Genomic DNA, 14,925 nt, shown 5'->3' with positions numbered 1-14,925 from the left:
AATTTGGTACATAAATCTGAAAAAAAACGGTCACTCAACTAATTTTTCTTTCCAATAAAATTTTATATACATTTTTTTTGAGTGTAATCCTGTTTCTTCAGCGTGCTCCTGTGCCACTTCCTAGACTCAGCGACACTTGGCATGGCACGCATAAAGCTGTCAATGTCAATGTAACGTGTTAATTTCAAAGTGGTTTAGTTTGTTGACGCAGCCTGTTAGGTAGTGGAAAAATAAGCAGCACAGGGTGATGGAAATGGTGATGGAACAGGAACAGGACCCCGACAAGGGCAACCCATTCGGGAAAAGAGCTACTTCTTCCATCATCTGGGGCGTAAAATGTTGAGGCACATGTGGTTTTTATGCCACTCATGAGCTCTGTTGGGAGTTGCCCAACTGCCTTTATCCTTTCTGCTCACTGCCTGCTGCTTCTGCTGATGATTTCTATCATGGCATTTGATTGATTGAAACTTTTGCCCAAGCCGGGGGTTAAGGGGCTTGAGAAGTGGTGAAGAGCCTGGGAGGAAAGCTGCTTAGGGAGCCGAAGTTTGCTGGTTGTGGCATTTAGTTTATTGAGGCATTTTGCAAGCTGTCGGCCAAGTATTGGCAAAATATTTGCATTTTAAAGTGATTAATTATGGGGGAAACGAAACTTTTAGCAAGATGGAGAACGATCTGCGTCGAGTACAGTCCCGTCAAAAGTCGCTTACCAATGGCAAGAGTTGAAATGAAACAAATTCTTAACTAAACGGCCCATACAATATCTTTAAGTTTCTTTAAAACAATTCTTATTGTTTTTGCCAAAGGATTCGGATCCTCAAATCCAATAAGCCAAGGAAAGCTACCAGAAAATCCTGTGGCTATGTGGGGAAAAGAATAAAGTAGGCCTACTGTCACGCCGCTAAGTACAGTCAGCCCCAGTTACATGGGTCGATAAGTACCCCGCCAAGTCTGCGCCTGAATGAAGCAATTCCAATGAGTTGCAGCCATCCAATTTGCGGATTCTCGCCCAAGCCCGAACATAAAAGGATTTCTGCCTGCCAAATTCAGCAGGCGAATGCAAATCCCATTCACACTTGGGCCACGAGGAACCGAAAATCAACAAAAGTCGGGCCCACATTAGCAGCTTGTAAAAACTGTGAATGCTCCAAGCAGAGGGGCGTACTTGTAGTCCTGTTTATGCGCCAACGCCTCCTGTTACTCCTGTTTATCCTTCCCCACCCAAAGAACCCCTAAAAGCACCTCCTTCCTTCCACACGCCCAAGCTCATTACAAGGCTCAGCACCGCCAAATGCCAACTGTCATGTGGTTAAGGGTGAGCCCCGAGCTCAAGAGTCCCAGAAACAGTACCAAGACCCAGGACCCAGTACCCATTACCACAACAACAGGAACTAAGGGGGAAAAGCCGGGTCTGTGAGCCTGGGAAGTGGGGAAAATCTCCAGCTTCGGTTCGAGCCTCAACATTTTTGGCAGCAAATAAAATTTGCTTGTGTTTTCAAGGGATTTTCGGTGACAAAAGGCGTTCGTGGCAGGGACGAATGGCAGCATATTGTGTTCGGCCAGGCACGCAAATGAATGTGCAATGTTACACAGAAAAAAAAGTTTAAATAAAATTGTTCACCTAACAAAAAGATTTTAATTGGAAAATGAAAAAAAAATCAAACCAATTTCCATAACTTACAAAGTACTAAAAATATTTTTTAATGTTCTTAAACATAAAACAAATATATCAGATATATAAAAAAAACCTTTTCTTCAAACATTTGATAAAAATACCATATTAGAATGACTATTATTATTTTACTGAAAAGTTTTTATTTCATCCGTGGCTTAATAAAAGCATTAAAAAGTTAATTCCCTAATGAGTGATTGTGGTTTTCCCTCAGTGGCGCAAAACAGGAAACGGAAATGAGAGTGGCAGGAAGTGGGGGCCCTTTGCCCCAACCTACGACGCACTCAAAAATCCAAATGCACGAGACTTTCATTGTCGCACGAAGGAGCTCATAAACTTGTTAACTGAAATTGCCGTTTTGGTGTCGGTGCTGGTATTTGGGCATGTCTTCTGGTTTCTGTGTTTTCTGTACCGATTGTTCATCATTTTGTCAGCCAGCATCTGGCATTGACATGCTTAAACGTGCTTCATAACACCAATTCTGGTGTTGTTTCGAAAAACAAAAGCCAATTATGTGGCCTGGAACGCAGACAACCAACTACTGACCTGCTGGCCAACAGCAAAAACCCAGTAAGCCAGAAAGCCATGCTACAGAAAGCCTGAAAATAGCATACTTAGGGGGGCCAGCAAATAGCTGGCATTTCTGGCTTTATCTCAAAACTTCACACTATGACGGGCAAATTTCTCAGATTTCCTGGCGGTTTTATGGCCTTGAGCGGGGTGTAAGATATATAAATATATATGTGTGTGTGGGCCAACTATAACCATCAACGTGAAATTGTTCGCACTTGAACCAAAAGAAAATCCAACACGAATTCCTGATCTTCTGATTCAAAGACACGAAAATTTGATTTGTGACAAGAGTGACAATAATCCTGGCCCCATTTTGACCCCATATTCTAGTTGACCGAAAAACGCGTACATATATGTACGTATTTATTCTGCATGCCAGCCACATGTCGTATGCGCAATAAAAATAACTGTCTAACCGCATAACCGACTAGCCCGAGGAAACTGAAAGTCCACGAGAATGTTTCGTGCACTTGAAGCAATTTGTCTTGCCAGCTACGTGACTTATTCCACTAGTCGAGTACTCCATCAAAGCCACGGATATATAGCATAGAAATATGTTCACCGGATGCCTATGTTATTCCCATGCCCGTCGTTTTACTACCTTTCGCATTCGCTATGAGGCACGAGGTCAGCACTTTCGCTGGCGGGACCGAAAATCCTTGCTACTGCCGGATGTTGAACTGATTGCACAACATGTTGCACCAGTGCGGCACCCATTTCCGTTCCATTCCATTTCGTTTCGTCGCTAAGCGCCGCTCATTAGGTTATGAAAGCGCAGATAAAGTAACGAAAAAAGGATCACTAAGAAAAATATTTTTATGAAATTCAAAAGTTCATTAAAAATAATATAAAAATACAATAGCATATTGTGGATTACAAGCTTCACAGCTATTTTAAAGTTTAATAATTATTTCAGTTGTCTCTAAACCCCTGAAATATATTTAATATAGTTATTAACAAAAAAAGGAAAAGGTACTTTCTTAAACTTTTTGGTTAGTTGAAAAAAAGAGATTTTATTTAAAATGCAAAAAAAATCAATCCGAATAGTAGTGGAAATTATTGAAAAAATGGTCTTGCCTTAATAAGGGAAAGTAATAATTTTTCGCTCAGTAAAACCAGACACAGCCACCGGATTATCAACAACTATCTCAGTGTCAAGTGCCAAGAGCTTAAAGGACCCAGCCAAAAAAATTTTAAAATCAACTGAAAGATACACTTGAAGCGGGCTTAGACCGCAAACAGCCACGTGAACAAAATCCCACACAGTACAAAAAGTGCCAAGAAAAGGGCAGCGGGAAAAGAAAGCAAGAAAGACAGTAAGAGAAAGGCTTAGGTAAACACACTCAGGAGATAACGCCCCCATTGTGGCAAGCAAATATGTAGCAACCAAAGTTGAAAGGGGCGTGGGCGACTTAAACACACTCAAGACACTGCGGTGCATTTGTCTTAATTTGTGACAAATGCAAGTCAGGGCAAACCAGCTGCCAACACTATGAAAAATGCCAAGAAAATGGCAATGGAATAAACACAGATATACTTTGTAAGCCACTTTAAAGCCCTATTTCAGAGCATTTTAGAGCTATAGTTTATAGTTAAAGATTTTTAAATTTAGATTTATAAAATCATTTTTTTAGTAGTCATTTTATTTTACAATACTATTTTTTATATACTTACTTTACGGTAAACAAAAATACTTTACTTTATCGAACAGTGTATACCAAAGTATACCAGTACTTACTACAAAGTTACAAGACTTTTCACCCTCTAAAAAAGCAGACATTGCTTGGCCTAAGAAAAACCCCAACAAAAATGTATAAACCTTAAAACGCCCACCGTTGAAAACAAAGACACATCCATTAGCAAGATATAAAGGGCATGCGCTACGTCTCGCAACTGGCTAAGAACCTATTGTCAAAGTATTACAGGAAAACTGAAGAAAATATCTAAATTTTTGTGTTTAAAAATTGTTAATAAAATCGGGAGCTTAGTTGCTATCCCTGGGGTTACCGATGGATGCCGGGCACAGAAAGGTGATAGTCGTAGAATCGAAAAGCAACTACGACAAGCTCATCGAGGATGCGGGGGCCAACAAATACGTACTCGTCGAGTTCTATGCCACCTGGTGTGGTCCTTGCGCGATGATTGGTCCCCGTTTAGAGCAACTGGCAACGGAATACTCCGGACGGATGTTAGTCCTCAAGATCGACGTGGATCAGAATGAAGATCTGGCCGTCCAGTACGAGGTCAGCAGTATGCCCACGTTTCTGATCATCAAGAACCGGGTTACACTCATCCAATTCGTGGGCAGCAATGTCGATAGAGTGGTCACCACGGTGGAGAAATTTGTGGGCAAAGTTGAGGAATCCAAGGAGAGAAAACCAAACAATGGAGCTGCCGCTCCATCTCCATTGACAAAACTGTAAGGATTTCGGAAAATATATATCCTTCGGGTATTTTTAAACGATCTGTAATGCAAATTAAAATGTGTGGAAAAATGTTAGTACGTGTCGTGAAATAATATAATAAAAGGTATGGAGTCGAACTTTTAAAAGTCAAATCTTCAGTCGTTATAGTCCCTTTTCATAATATTTTCATATTTGAAAGCTTCAACAGAATTTGTTTGGTGATTTTATAGGAATTCAGCATTATTAGATAACAAATTAGTACTTGATGTCGTTTTCCTTGGAATTCCTATACAAAAATAGAGTACCCACCCCCAACACACACTCACATCATAATGTTTTGTGTGAAATTTGTAAAGAAACCTGATTATTTTTGATGTAGCTGCCGTCGGTCATGTGTCAATGGGATCATTATATTAATGTACATCAAGCTAATTAAATTTTCTTTATAAATATTTTTATTAAAAACCAGAGACGAGTGCGTGGTATTAACCAGGGGTTACCCTGCCACTTAAAGTGGCGCCGTTAACGAGATTCCCAATTAAGTAGATCCCAGCTTGGCTATCTAAAGCAATGCACACTTCAAGTCCCGCACCCACCTCGTTGAGAACAAAGAACCTTTTGTTGCTCAGCGTCCCCATCCAGATGCAATCGGGGATCTACTTTATAGGGAGGCGGCATTGTCCTAAGCCATTGTTAGTGCCCGTAAGCTGGCCATATGTGCGACTCTCGCCTGTCGCTGGCATTATTTCAATTAGATTAATTAAGCCCGGCCCGCACGGCTTTGATGCCTGATGTGTGTGTGGACAAAGTGAACTATTTTTAGCCAGTTATGCTAGCAAAGTATTTGAAAACAAAAAGAGTCACTCGGTAATCGGATTTAAAATAGGGGGTATGAAATGTAAAATGACAAAAGAAAATATGGCCAACTTTTGTTCGGGCCAATAAACTTATTAAATTTGCAAACATGTCTATAAATAAGCAATAAAATCATAGAACATGAATTCTAATTGCCTAAACTCATTGCTCTTTCATTTCGTAATTATATTTCTGATTCATTTCCAACATACATATAAAAGCCAGCAAACAATTAACATAGGAATTTGCCTAATAGCCCAAACATTGCAATTAAAAATATCATAAATTGAATTTAATAACTTTCAAATAAGATAGGTTTTGCTTTCTAAATTGTGCCTATAAAGCCTTGTATTTTTTTAACGATATTAGAAATCAATACTATATTTATTGGGGAACATTTTCCAATTGTCACCACTGCAAACCGGAAATAGAGCAGCCCCATCTGGCGGCCACAACTTTAAATGCGAATCAGCAACAGGACCGGATAGAGAGAGACAGAGAGAGAGAGTGAGAATGGGAGCGAGGAGGACGGCTTATATGTCCCCAGGGCCTGACAGCTGTAAACTGACACTTTGTTTTACTCAACCTTCAACTGAGTGCAATCCTCTATTTTCATTCCTTTTAACATTCTTAAGGACCTTATTGAAAACTTATTTGCTTTGCCGTATTCTTTTCGACGTCATTCCTGTTTTTTTTGTGCGCACTTGCTTTTGTTTTCGTTATACCGTAAAATCGAAAAGTTTTGCTGGCGTTTAATATGAGCAAAGGATGCTGGTGAAAGAGAGAGAAAGAATATCGTGGGAGCAAGGGAGAGGGGCATAGCGATAATAGAAAGCGACAGCATGATGCTAGCTTGACTTTCTTCATCCGGAGACATTTGCATTTTTATTAAAATGAGAAATTGCAGCAGTTGCAGTTGACTGAAATGCTGTCTTCCTCGACCAGGCGCCACAAGGATGGACAAAGGGCCGTGCCCCGGGTAGGGGTTAAGCTGGTGCAATAGGGTTAAAGCGGTGTTGAGTACGGGGTGGCCCTTTAAGGAGGGACATGAACTGTTAAACAACCGCAATATAACATTTTATTTGATAGTCTAACAAGTAAAAACCATTAGGGTTGGCGTTTTCTTGATTACCAATTCTGCTAAAGCCTTTAAATGAAGGGAACTCCTATGTATTTTATTAAGATTAAACTTTTATGATCGAGGATTTCTATAAATCTTCAACCCAAACTCTTTCAGAATTTGTATCCCGTCCAACAGCCTTACATTTTTGCAACGGAAGTCAAAAGATGATTATTTCGAAGTAAAATTCTGATCCTTATCTTAAGGCCATTACTGTTTTTATACACCTCAAAACTTTTTCCCGGGTTCTTAACTATGGCATTTTAATGTTACCCATTAGCAGTATTATTACCAATAATAACAGCATTGTTAAAACCACCAAACAACAATAAGAACATTAACTGATGAGTAATCACACCAATAACGTAAATAGTAATACTTTGAGGCAAGGTGCCCTTAAACAATGGAAGAAAGTTGGGAACCATATGCTCAGGGGTAAAATAGTAAAAGGGGCAGAGAAGTATGGGCTATAAATTTGGAACTCGACCAATGCCGAGTCTACGGCTAGCTGCGTTGTTGAAATTTATATGCCAGGCCCTGCCTTCACCATGCCCCCCTATCCCACCACCCCCTTGGCATCTCTTTTGTTATGCAAGTTAATCCTTTTTATAGCTATTGTTCAGCGCATCAACACGCCCCCCGTTGAAGAGCACACGCAGCCGCCCACGCCCTGTGCATTTGTTTCATGGGGGGTGGTGGAAATGTGAAAAATGGAATGGGGAAATGGGGGTCTAGGGGGTTCGCAGCAGCTGTGGCACATGTCAGTGCATTTTTCAACGGCTCCAAGAGGCGACACTGCCAAGCCAACATATTAGCTGCCACACATGCCGCACAGTGGGTTAAGGAAAAACCGAGAGGGGGTTGGAAGGATAGTGGCAATACCATTGAGCAAGCACTGGGAAATAAAATTCTACCTCAACAAACCCGAAGAAAAGATGGTCGTGTGGAATCCTAGAAACTATTTATTAAATGTATGTTATTATTATGATGTAATGTATGCTGTAATATATCTACAGCTTGACTTATCAACGCCAAGTTCTAACGATAGATCTCAAAAGTTTTGATGTTTTAGATTTTCTTTAGAAAAACCAAAAATCTTTGTCCACTTGTCCCAAATTATCCCAAATTAGATAAAAGTATTTTGTTAATTTAATTAGATTGCTCTTTTTTACCATAAAAATAATATTTGTACTAAGAAGCTGCGATTTAATGCATTAAATGAAATTACAATTAAATACCGTTTGTAATGTAACTAAAGCCATAAGAAAAATTTGAAAAAATTCTCTCTCAGTGTGGGATTGGACTCCGGCCGGAGCTGATGCATGTGCAGCTACATCTACTGCTGATATCCAGAGCTAAAATCTGGCGCATGTTGCGGCCGCAGCAAGTGTTTGTGTGGCATGCCGCAAATTCATTATTATTTCCAACTTCCCACTCCTCCAGCTGCATATAAACACTTTCCCCTATGAAGTGGCAGCGGCTGCTTGGGAAAAACTAGGGAAAACAATGGAGAATAGCTCGCCGCTGGATAAAAAGACCTTAAGGACTTTCAACAAGTAGCAGGACCCGTGGCGGCAGCTTGAAAGCAAGTTTCTTCGAGTTTTTATCCATTTCAGGGGACTTACATGGGATCTTGAGCAGTTTGCTAGCTCAACTCTGCAGAAGTTGAGGGAATGAAGTCAAGCACAGGTCAATTTACTATTTCTAATGTTTTGTAAGCTCCAATACAATTTGAGTAAATTATTTTTCTGGTCATGTTCTTATAAGCAAATCGGAAAATAATAATTAATGATATTTTAAAATTATATTTCCTATAAATCCTGATTAGTATCTGGATAAATCTCTAGCCTTGGTATTTGGTTAAAAATGGTTCAAACCTCTTCTGCGATTTTTTTTAACGGATTTTAAACACAATATTTAAATGTTGATATAAATTTGGAATTTGATCATAATGGAAAACCAAAAAATCCAAAAAATCCAAACACTCTCCAAAACTTCTTAAAGATGCCAACTGTATTTTTTGGGGTCTAATGGACAAGGGTTTTGGCCCAATTCGACAACGTTAAGAGTTTTAGCACATATTTCAAACCGGGTACAACCATTCGGCCAGATGACTGGAAATCGGTGGAATCTTTGACTTCGTGTTCTTGGGTTTGGCTTTGTTTCCTTCCTCATCGCTGCTGCACTGGCTGCAATCGCTCATGCTGTTCCCACGCCGGGGGATTTGGGCGAATGCACCTGCGGGCAAACGCTCCATAGACCTCAATTCTTCTTCGGTTAAGGCTCCAACACCAGCTCGCATCCTGCGAGCCTGGGCAGAAGCCCGATATTGAGCCATAGCTCGAGCCTGAAGATGACGATTACGAAAACGTGGCCGGGGAGGATTCTCGCCCTCGTCCGTCATAAATGTCGAAATCCTGCGAGTTAGGAGGTCCCTGTTTGAGCGCCGGAAACGCACAGGAGCGCGAGTACCGTTGAAGACCGGGACAGGATACTCCATATCCGAGGATGATGATGAGGTTAATCTTGGTGATGGTGTTGGTGGTGTTGACGAAGCCGATCGACGAGGTCTCGAATTCGTGGTGGCTTCCATCGATCGCAGTGTATTAAGCCAACGTGTAAACCTAGGGAAGCCGGCAGCAAGGACTTCACGATAGTCGGAATCTTCGGATTCTGAAGCCTGGCTGCCTTCCACCGAGGAAATCGACACCGAAGGCGACATCGTATCCGATTGACTGGCCTGAAGATTTGGATTGGGACTCACGGGCGCAGGAGCGGAAGATTGTGACTGTTCCTCCTCCTCCTCAAATACATCCGCTTCGGAAGAGGACATTTTAAAGTCAAGTTAAAAATGATAAGCCAAGTTTTGCCAAGTGAATCGAAAAGGTTCTAAAAAGGTTGTTAGCCGATGTTTGTAAATCTATTTGACAGTCAATATTGACTTGTATTTCAGAGCACCCTAGTTATGGATCGATAAAACTATCTTACAAATATATGTATATGTCCGTTGAAAATTAGAATACCTAATACCTTTTTTTCCTCAGTCAAGTGGTTTTTGCTTTTCAAATCAAGATTATTCAAAATGTAAAAAATGTCTTGTAAATTTATCAAAAGTCCTTATTTAACTGTATTTTGCTATGCTTTTTGAAATGTTTTAACGGGTTATTTTATTATTTTGTCCTCCCAGTTGTTTTCAAATTAAAGTTTCATTCACCATGCATATAAGACCCGAAAATTATGATACAAACTACATTCAGGATGAACATAAGGATGAGAGCTCAGAATATTACTTCACGGTAGTCGATATGTATTTGTTTTTGGAAAGTTTGGAGAGCTTCCTATCAATAATGCCGACCACATTGGGTTTCATCCTATCTTGGATACTTTGCAGGCATATGCCAACCCTGTCCACCAGACGATTTGTGATGGAATTTATTATCATTGGATTACCAACTGTGATTTTTGCCACCGTGGGCAGCGATTATAGTTATATTTATTGTACTATAATATCCATAGCAATTATGTGTCACCTTTATAGAACCAGCTGTCCTTCAAAAACCCATATATATGAGATTGGCAAACGTCCTCTGGTATTTTCTCTAATCAGAGCCACTGCCTACAATGGAACCAGTGTGGCAATCCTAGCCGTGGACTTTAGAAGCTTTCCTGATGAGTTTACCAAGAGTGTATTTTTCGGAACTTCTGCTATGGACATGGGCATTGGATTGTTTGTGGTGATCATGGGGTTGGTCTCTCGTCGTGCCAGGAATTTTTCGGATCTAAGAATGCTGCCCCAATCAGTAGTTCCTTTGATGATCCTGGGACTCGCCCGCAACTTATATTTTTATCTGTCTGGAAACGTACAAGAAGAATCTGAGTATGGCCGTGATTTAAATGCTTTCTTTATTCTGGGACTCACCAAACTGCTGGGCAGTGTATATAGCTTAATAGCTAAGTCGGATAAACAGCTGCTCGGACTTTCTTTAGGACTCCTTTCCCTCCATGAAGTAGTGCTCCAGTTGGGTATTTCCGATTTGGTGATGGAATATGAGGAAAAGAGACTGGGATTTATCAGTGCCAACCGGGAAGGTTTGAGTTCCCTTAATGGCTGTGCAGCGCTTTATATGCTGAGTATGTGCATCGGCAAGTGGTATACTGATAATGATCACTTAAGTTATGACCAGTTATGCAGCAAGTTGAAAAAAATGCTAAGAATTTCTCTTATCAGCTGGTTAATAGCTCTTCTAACTATTCCTTTATGGGATATTTGTCGTGTAACCTTTAATTTTGGCTATGTTATCTGGGTGTTTGCTATTAGCGTAAACCTAATACTTATTTATGCTTTTGTTTTTGAATTGCTTCTTTCAAAATCAACTGCTAAGAAAAGCTTTTTGCTTTTCGATCATAGAAGAAAAACTGATGGAGAACACGAAAACCTACCAACCTATGTCAGAAGCCTCAATATGAATGGACTAACCCACTTTATAGTGTCCAACTTACTAACTGGTTTGGCCAAATTTTTCCTAAATCCCGCCAAAAGAAATGGTGTAGAATGTGTTTTAATAGTGTCTGCATATATGTTTATAAACGCCATAGTGGTCTTCACAATGCTTAAGTTTCGTATTCGAATGTCCAAATTGGTAAAATCCTAATATGTTCTAAAATAAATATGATTCCTAGATTTCTAAGGGTTTATTATTAGTTATCTTGAAAAAAATTGCAACTTATCCCTATAATAATTTTCAAAACCTAAGTCTGTGTATTATCTAAATATATATTTTTTTGCTTTCCAAATATGAAATTTGAAATATATTTCAGAAAACTAATTAGCTCCAAGTACTGAAATTCCCCTTTCCCCAACAGAAATTCAAATGAATTGAAAAATATAGAGAATACTCGTTTACGGATCTCCATCCTTTCCGCTTTCTGTGAGTGACTGCCCTCTGGCTTTTCAAGTTAAGTGGATTGTGTAAAATTGATGAAACTTCTGTTGGCTTTATCCCCTATTCCCCACTTTATTTTTCCCCAACGTTTGTTTGTTTGGCCATCCGCTGCCTGTCGGTTGCCACTTGCAATTTCTTGTTCTCGCACTTGACAAATGCACAAATGAAAAATCAAATAGTTCGTCGAGCACATTGCATCTGTTGGATTAGCAGACAGCTTCCACAGATGGAAAGTTCGAATGGGGAGGGCATAATCGTGGCTCCTATATCAATAAACCGGCGATTTGTCAGTTGAGCATGGCTTATCCCTCATTCTGGGACAAACAAATTACTGGCCGCTTTTAAACTCATTAATATTTAATGCATTTAGGCAGCCCAACAGATGTGACCGCCACTGAAGGACATCAAATTCCGGCTCAACCGCAAGTTAAGGAACTTGTATGGGCCTTTTTTGACAAATACATACTTGTTTTTCTTGGTCAGTTGTAAATTTATTTAATGGATAGACAGTCGTTAAGAATTAAAGTAAGGAATTTACTTTGTTTAAGCTGAACCATTTTTTTTACTGAAATTTAACAATCTTATGAGTCATCAAAAAAGTAAACTAAATATACTTTGATTTTGACCAAATGCAATGCAAGCTACTTAAATGTCACCACCTAATCTCCTTTTTTAAATCTATTTCTACATCTATAGCTAAAGTCTTATGAATGAGCTATTATATTGTAAAGTCTGGAAATAAAACTGAAAGAATTTCAAGCCATTGAAGACTAAAAAGCTTTTAGCATCTGCTCCAAATGGAAAATACAGATAATCGAAGCACAAGCACATCTTGTATTCTGACCTCTTTCGACAACTTCAAAGTTTTTCTTGGCCGCTATCTGCCATTTGACAATTTAGAAATATATTTTATGCACATTACCACAAAGGTCGCAGCACATTTATCACATTTGTCCTGCTCTGTTTTTGTTTGCTTGTGTTTATTTTTTTGTATTTTTCGTTACCATTCCCCCTGGGGGATGCTGTGCTTTTATCTTCGCTTCCAGTTGGCTTTGCTCCACTCACCTACGCTGGCTGTCTCTTTATAGTCGGCTACGCAATTCAATTTATTTGGTATTTCTTATTTATTTTACTTTTTTTTCAACTTTTTCCCCGAACGTTTTCCTCTGTTTTTTGGGCTCTTGGGTTCGCTTCGTTCGCTTTGGCACTGACAATTGAAAAACCGCAGCCAGGCGGGCAAACAAACCAACTGACAAACAAACAAACAAACAAACAAGCGGGCAAACAAACGTTTATAAACGCGGCCATTCCCATTGTACAACGGGGCGTATGAGTTACGAGTTATGTGCAATGCGCAGTTGGGCTGTCTGCGTTTTTTGTGTGGCTGCCACAAAAACTTCTTGGTTTGTCTTCGTTCCATCCTCAATTCGGATTTCCTTGGTTTCTCGGTTTGTTTGTTTGCTCATTTAAATTGTTTAATTTGCATTAAGTGACAGGCAGCAGTTATTTTCTTGGGATAAATTACTTGGGTCCTTGGTGAACATGTGGCATCAAAGGAATGAAGCTCATATTAAATATATTCAGCAAGTGGAGCCCCCCTCTTATTACATAAAACCAACGAGTTTAAAAACTAAAAGAAAACTGTGTACAAGATTTTAAACCACAAAGCCATAACCCCAAAATAAAAACTTGTAAAACTTAATAGAAATCAATATAGACCACAATTAGAATGCCGAGGAAAAACATCCTCAAAATAAAAATGTTCGAAAACAGATGTGAACATTTTTTTAAAAGTATGTGAAGTGCAAATAAAATGTGTGCAATAAATCATTGCTAAAATGTCAGAATAAATACGTACAAATGTTGAAGAAATATTCGCGGAATGCAAAAACGAGAATTGCCGAACTGGAAACTGAATGAAATATCCAATAAATTTGTTTTTATATAAATAAAATCCTTTTTTATTCCTTTTTTAATGCAGCTACAAAATAAAGCTTAATGCAAAGTTAGACGCGGGAAGTTGAGTAATTAAAATCCGATAAAATGTCTGGTAATGATGTTTCGGTTACTGAAACAGCACAAAGCGATCAGGTATGTAATGGTTTTTAACAACCTTTAAGCCCCTCCATAATATTAACAATAACCAAAACAAAAAACCCGAGTAACTCCAAACAAGTCCGCACAATTCACACATTATTTACACGAAATATATAGCATGCTTTTAAAGCTTTTACAACTATGAATATTGCAAGGTTATGAAACCCTTTGATCCTACGCAATTTAAGTATCAACTTTTATTTACATATTCAGTATTTGATTGCTGGCATGATATATATTTGCTATGATTTTTGCAGACCGATTTTTGGTTGCATTTTGATCCGGATATTTACCGAAAACCATTGTTTGTGCTGCATATTTCATATGTAGTTGCCCTTTTGAAGATGGGATGAGGGCATAATAAGTGGTTAGGTGATACCACATTCCCTTTCTGTTTGAATATTCATTTTTCCCACAGTCATTTTTCTATGCGTGTGTGTGTGTTTTTTTTGCATAAATTATGGGCATATTTAAGGCAATTCTGGGCCTTATTCACGTAGCACTTAAAACATATTTATGCATTTGGTTATTTTGTAGAAATTTTATTGCCTACATTTAGGTGTTTGACACACGTACACGCACACGCCCAAATACAGATTGCTCTGCGGGTTTGTGTGTCAAATATTATAATTTATTATAGCTACGCATTCTAATTTTGGTATTCTCATTGAAATGAAAATGTTGTTCGGGTCCAGCCAAAAGGAGTTGTATGTTTTCCATGGTTTAAAACTAGAAGAGAAGATTAAAGAAAGTTTTTAGATCGGCCATTAAGTAGGCATTAAGTGTTTTATAACTTGCAATTAGTGGAATACTCAAATACTCAATAAAAAGAATTATAAAACTATTCGTAGAATGATTTTATGTACGCCTAACAAGGTTTAAAAATTGAGAAACTTCAAAAGAACATATTTAGAAATTTTAGATAATCAAAATAGAATATGGTTCAAGGCATATAAATATGTATGCTTCTTTAAAGATACAAGATACCCCCCTTTTATGCAACTCAATAACATCTCAGTTATGACAGCACTTATGGCGCTGCCAGGCACAATTAACATGATTCGTTACCATGTTACCAGAGTATCCTTCAGATAGGCTGCCAAAAATCAGGAAACGCTGCCTACTTTTTGGCGCACTGATCAAGCACTAATCAAATAGGACCTCAAAGCAGCCAGCCCAGACTGCTCAGGGCAAATTGTTTGGTATTTACATATCATTTGTGTACATCCGAACCCCTTTCTCCGTGAAAGAGAACCGAAGGAC

The 14,925-nt window shown here is 39.0% G+C and overlaps 3 protein-coding genes across 6 annotated transcripts in view; 2 read left to right on the top strand and 1 right to left on the bottom strand.

The window, feature by feature from the left end:
- The window catches only part of ome (dipeptidyl peptidase 4 omega), an 82,140-nt gene that overhangs the window by 55,652 nt on the left and 11,563 nt on the right, over positions 1-14,925 (top strand). For 2 of the 4 annotated variants that reach the window (XM_017078856.4, XM_036814879.3), the window contains exon 2: positions 13,547-13,656. The exons of the other annotated variants lie outside the window; for them this stretch is intronic. In XM_017078856.4, the coding sequence (XP_016934345.3) occupies positions 13,609-13,656 (48 nt within the window). In that variant the 5' untranslated portion in view covers positions 13,547-13,608. The remainder of the gene's footprint in view (positions 1-13,546; positions 13,657-14,925) is intronic. 4 annotated transcript variants of the gene reach the window in all.
- On the top strand, positions 4,219-4,773 carry LOC108013168 (thioredoxin-2). The gene has a single exon (XM_017078865.4). The coding sequence runs from the start codon at positions 4,252-4,254 to the stop codon at positions 4,663-4,665; it is 414 nt and encodes a 137-aa protein (XP_016934354.2). The 5' UTR covers positions 4,219-4,251; the 3' UTR covers positions 4,666-4,773.
- LOC108013164 (uncharacterized) lies at positions 8,616-9,559 on the bottom strand. The gene has a single exon (XM_017078861.4). It carries the CDS (start codon positions 9,453-9,455, stop codon positions 8,706-8,708), a length of 750 nt encoding a protein of 249 aa, XP_016934350.2. The 5' UTR covers positions 9,456-9,559; the 3' UTR covers positions 8,616-8,705.

Source organism: Drosophila suzukii, chromosome 3 (genome assembly GCF_043229965.1).
Source record: "Drosophila suzukii chromosome 3, CBGP_Dsuzu_IsoJpt1.0, whole genome shotgun sequence".
NCBI lineage: Eukaryota > Metazoa > Arthropoda > Insecta > Diptera > Drosophilidae > Drosophila > Drosophila suzukii.
Note: the sequence above shows the minus strand (reverse complement) of the source record. Positions and strands in the feature narration are given on the sequence as shown.